This window comes from Arachis ipaensis, chromosome B06 (assembly GCF_000816755.2).
Source record: "Arachis ipaensis cultivar K30076 chromosome B06, Araip1.1, whole genome shotgun sequence".
In the NCBI taxonomy this organism is placed as follows: Eukaryota; Viridiplantae; Streptophyta; class Magnoliopsida; order Fabales; family Fabaceae; genus Arachis; species Arachis ipaensis.
Genome location: NC_029790.2, coordinates 132,270,836 through 132,275,431, shown reverse-complemented (window position 1 = coordinate 132,275,431; position 4,596 = coordinate 132,270,836). Strand labels below are relative to the sequence as shown.

Below are 4,596 nucleotides of genomic sequence, written 5' to 3'. Positions count from 1 at the left end.
ATATATATATTATTTTACTTTCACAATTCAATACAATCAATCAATCAATGCAGCACCTGTCAGTGACAAAAAAACAGATTTGATTTCTGGTAAAGATATCAGAAAAGAGATTGACAAAAAGAAGAATGATTTGATGAGATTTAAAATGATGAATCCTTCAATCAGTGGGCGTGGTGCTGAACCAGTATATCGTGATAAAGTAAAAGGAGTACACATTTTCAAGAAAAAATACTTGAAGTCAAAACAGAAAGTAGAAAAAAAGCCAAAGGAAAAGGAAATAGAATGGGGCAAGGGCTTGGCTCAGAAGAGGGAAGCTGAGGCTAGGATGAAGGAACTAGAAACCGAGAAGGACAAGCCTTTTGCACGCAGCAAGGACGATCCAGAACTTGACAACATGCTCAAGGATAGATTAAGATGGGGTGATCCTATGGCACATTTGGTAAAGAGGAAAAAATATCCAGAGCCTGTTCTTCCGGATTTGGGAGAAGGTGAGAAGATGAAAGAATCAGGTTTTGTTGTTCCACAAGATATTCCAGATCACAGCTGGTTAAAAAGAGGTTTAGATGCTGCACCAAATCGCTATGGGATAAGGTCGGGACGACATTGGGATGGAGTTGATCGTAGTAATGGTTTTGAGAAGGAAATGTTTAAGAGAACAAATGAGAGGCAAGCTCGAGATAGAGAAGCTTATCTTTGGTCTGTCTCTGATATGTGAAAAGGTGAAAAATCAGGTGAAGTCAACTTCACGTGAAGCATCTAACAGTTTTCAGGTATCAACTTCACGTGAAGTCGACTTCAACTGAGTTTTCACCATATGAAAAATGATAGTGTGTGATTGAAGATACAAAAGTCCAAATATTCAGTTAAGAATTGGGTTCAAATATTTCTAGTCTTATCATGGTGGATATGTTTGTAGGTCATGAGACTTTTTTATTGTTGTTATAGATTAAAGTAGACGAGTAGTTTAATAATTATTTCAGTTGAACTTGATTATCTCTTGAAGAATTTGAGAAAACCTAAAAAAGCAATGACCATTTTATATTTTATGACGAAGAATTGGTTCTTAGATAATACTAAATATTAAAAATATAGGCTATAAATTAAAGAAGTGAAAGTTACATGTGCTTGATAAAATCATGAAAATGCAATATGAATGCATACCCTGTTTAATGGTATACATGAAAAAATTATTAAAAACTTTCTAACCTTTTTTTATATGTTGATAAATATATATTTTTTAAAATTCAATAACTATATATCATGCGTAAATTATGTTTATACAGTAAAAATATAAATTAGAGTAGTGCAGCAATGAATGGCAAATTGGCAACATTCACCCATTCTTTCTTCTTTTTTCGTTTTCCTCTTTTAAATGTGTTTCATCTTTACTTAATTTCCTGCATTTTTTTTTCAAAGGCGTAACACCCACAAAAATGACGACTTAATTCACTAACCACGTGTGAGTTCATTTTTTGGGTTTTAGGATTTGGACTTAATAAATGAATAGTTAAAAAAAAAAAAAACTTCAAAATAATAACTCTTGTAATTTGAAAAAAAATAGTTTATTATACATGATTATTTATAATATATTTCATTTAATAATTATTATATATGTCATTTGAAATAACTAATTTTTTATTTAAGAAATAATTGGATAAAGTTCACCTTAATTATTACATCAAATATTCTTAGAAGATAATTTAAATTAAAAAAAAAGAAAAATTACAATTAACTTTTTTTTATAAGAATTAATATTTCGATTCAAAAGGTCAATAATTAATTTGTTGTTGATGATAAGAATTTTATTTAAAGATTTGTCATTAATCAATAAATTATTACATAAAACAAAAAATTCCAACACTTATTTAAATAGATTAATACACTTAATTATTACTAAACTAATACAAATTGGTTAATTCACAATAACTCTAATCCTTACCATTAGTACTATGGCCATATATTGAACTTATCATGTTGACCTGAATAGTGTTTTTGGCAGCTCATGATACAACATTTCTTGTAGCATTCTTCGAACTTCTCACGACTTTGTATATATTTTCTCCGACATTGATTATGACAATCTGTGAACATTTTCAAAGGCCCCTCAATTGAATTATATTCATACATAGCAGAACAAATTATCACTCCAAACATCAACATTGCAATTGCGACATTGTTCCTAGCCATTATTGCTTCTTCTCTTAGCAATCGCAACTTTAAAATAGAGCAGGTATTACATACATTTAAAATAGTCTTTAGTATTATTTGAAACGCCTCAAATTCATCTTAGTTCATGTCTCCTTATTCTAAGAGTTGCAAGTTACTAATATAAGCAGAACAAAAATTCCTCCTTAATTAGCATACGAAAGTGATTTTTAGAGTAGTTTATTATATCGGTTGAACTCAAAGTTATCGAACTCGCGAGTTAACTCGTAGACTCGTACGAGTTCATTTGTTGTTTATATATATATATATATATAATTCTAACCCTTTAAAATTAATAATATCAATCTTAAAATACATAATAAATTAAAATAGTAACATACTTTATAACAAATATTTTAAAATATACATTTAAATTTCCTATAATTATTCTTATACAAATACAACATAGAACACACAAAATTAAAAATTCTAAATCTGTAATAATAAATCTTTAATTGAACATTGGACAATATCAAATAATCAAATTAACTCTAATCAAAATAATTAATTACTAATCAGTCATGAATGGATGAACCATCTGGCCATCTAACATAAACGATAAGTAATAGGCTAAAATTAGAAGTAATAAAATTTAAAAAGAAAAAAAACTAAATCAAGAAGCAAATGCTCAAAAAAGGGCAAAAGACATACAAAAATAGAGGATACAGAAGAAAAGAAGGGGCAAAGTCTCAACAACAGCAGATCGAAGACAAGGGTGCAGCAAACAACGGTGATGAGGGTGCAGCAACAGCACGAAACGACGGCGACAAAGAGTCATGGATTTCACGACGGTGCAAACCATAGCAGAGATAGGACTGTAGGAGAAGTAGTCGAACTCGTGAACGGTGATAGCATGATGGAGTTGCGGATAGTGGAGATGTGAAGAAATACAAAGCAGAGGGCAACATAGGTAAAATTCACAAAGACAATGGCGCAAATCAGAGCAGAGGTAGTAGTTGCAGGCGAACAGCGGCAGCTCGACGGGGAACAGCGACTGCGGCAGAACATGGAGAAAGTGAAACTTGAGAGAAACGACGCAGATAAGTGAGTTGTGAGTGAGTTTTCTTTCATTCTTTGGGAGTTATTATAACCCTAATAAAAAAATATTTTTTTGGTTTCAAAATGACGTTGTTTTGAGCAAAAATGAAGAAAAACAGAAACTCGCTAACCCGATCCTAAATTCACGAGTTTGTTCGAGTTTGACCGAGTCTAGCCGAGTTTACTCATGAGAGAATCTATGTCCGAGTCAACTCGTTTTCATATCTAAACTCGTAAACTCGTACGAGTTTACGAGTTAACTCGAGAGTTTGACAACAATGGTTGAACTTGATCACCTCTTGAATTCGACAAACATTAAAAAGATAATAATAGGTCATTTAATATTAGGGTTATGCTAGGTAACTAATGACTTTCTTAAACAACATGAACAACCACCAATCAAATAAAAATACACTACACTTTTAAATTATCCACCTAAATCTTAATATTAAAATAACTATCCGTACACCTAGTGAAATGAACATCCGATATATCTATTGTTCACATTGTTTATTATTTTCATTGTCTACCTATACTTTTTCTTAATTATTATATAACAACCATGAATTGGTTGTTAGAACATCTCCAATATTAGTTCTAATTTTATTTTATTTTAGGTCCTACAAGAATATTTGTGAGACCATATATGTTATAAATAGTATTTTGAAATTAAAAATAAAAGTTATTTCTCATTATTTTATCAATATAATTATACGAGTAGTAACATTTTATTGATTTTCTATCAAGGTGATATCGTATCTCTAAGGTGATACCGGTTTTATTTCATAAATCAACTCCAAATATAAATTTTAAGGTAGATGCTACCCTATACCCTCTCTAAAATAACACGTAAGTTACCCTCTCTGATGTGTCACATTCTAATTAGATGTTTATTTATTTTAATTTTCTAGTAAATTTTGTTGGATGAGTAATTTATCCAATAAAATAAAAAATAAGAAATTAATTTTGGATAATTAAAATTTGTTGGAAATTTAACAAATATTCTTTGAAAAATAATGTTATATATTATTTTTTTATTTTTCACACAAAATCTCTTATTTTTAACAAAAATTAAATAAAAATCCAGACCTTCATAAAAAAATAATTGCAAATTAGCTATATTAATTTTTTAAAAACAAGATATAAAGTGTTTCCATTTCTTTCTTTTTTTTCATATAATTTGAAACCAAATTGTATAAAATAAATTTCTAAATTTAAAGATCTACTTGATACAATAAACTTTTTAAATTAAAAATTTTTATGATGACACTAATTTGTGTTTTTATTTTTAATTTGTCATATCAATATTTTAGTTTAGAATTTACTTTTAGTTAATATAAGAATATTTTTAAA

At 29.0% G+C, this 4,596-nt stretch overlaps 1 protein-coding gene and 1 long non-coding RNA gene across 2 annotated transcripts in view; one reads left to right on the top strand and one right to left on the bottom strand.

Moving 5' to 3' along the window:
* Positions 1-2,259, bottom strand: part of LOC110263618 — a 3,647-nt gene extending 1,388 nt beyond the window's left edge. The window contains exon 1 of the long non-coding RNA XR_002349478.1: positions 1,940-2,259. This is a non-coding gene — a long non-coding RNA (uncharacterized LOC110263618). The remainder of the gene's footprint in view (positions 1-1,939) is intronic.
* On the top strand, positions 110-776 carry LOC107648533 (pre-mRNA-splicing factor cwf26-like). The gene has a single exon (XM_016352357.2). It carries the CDS (start codon positions 134-136, stop codon positions 713-715), a length of 582 nt encoding a protein of 193 aa, XP_016207843.2. The 5' UTR covers positions 110-133; the 3' UTR covers positions 716-776.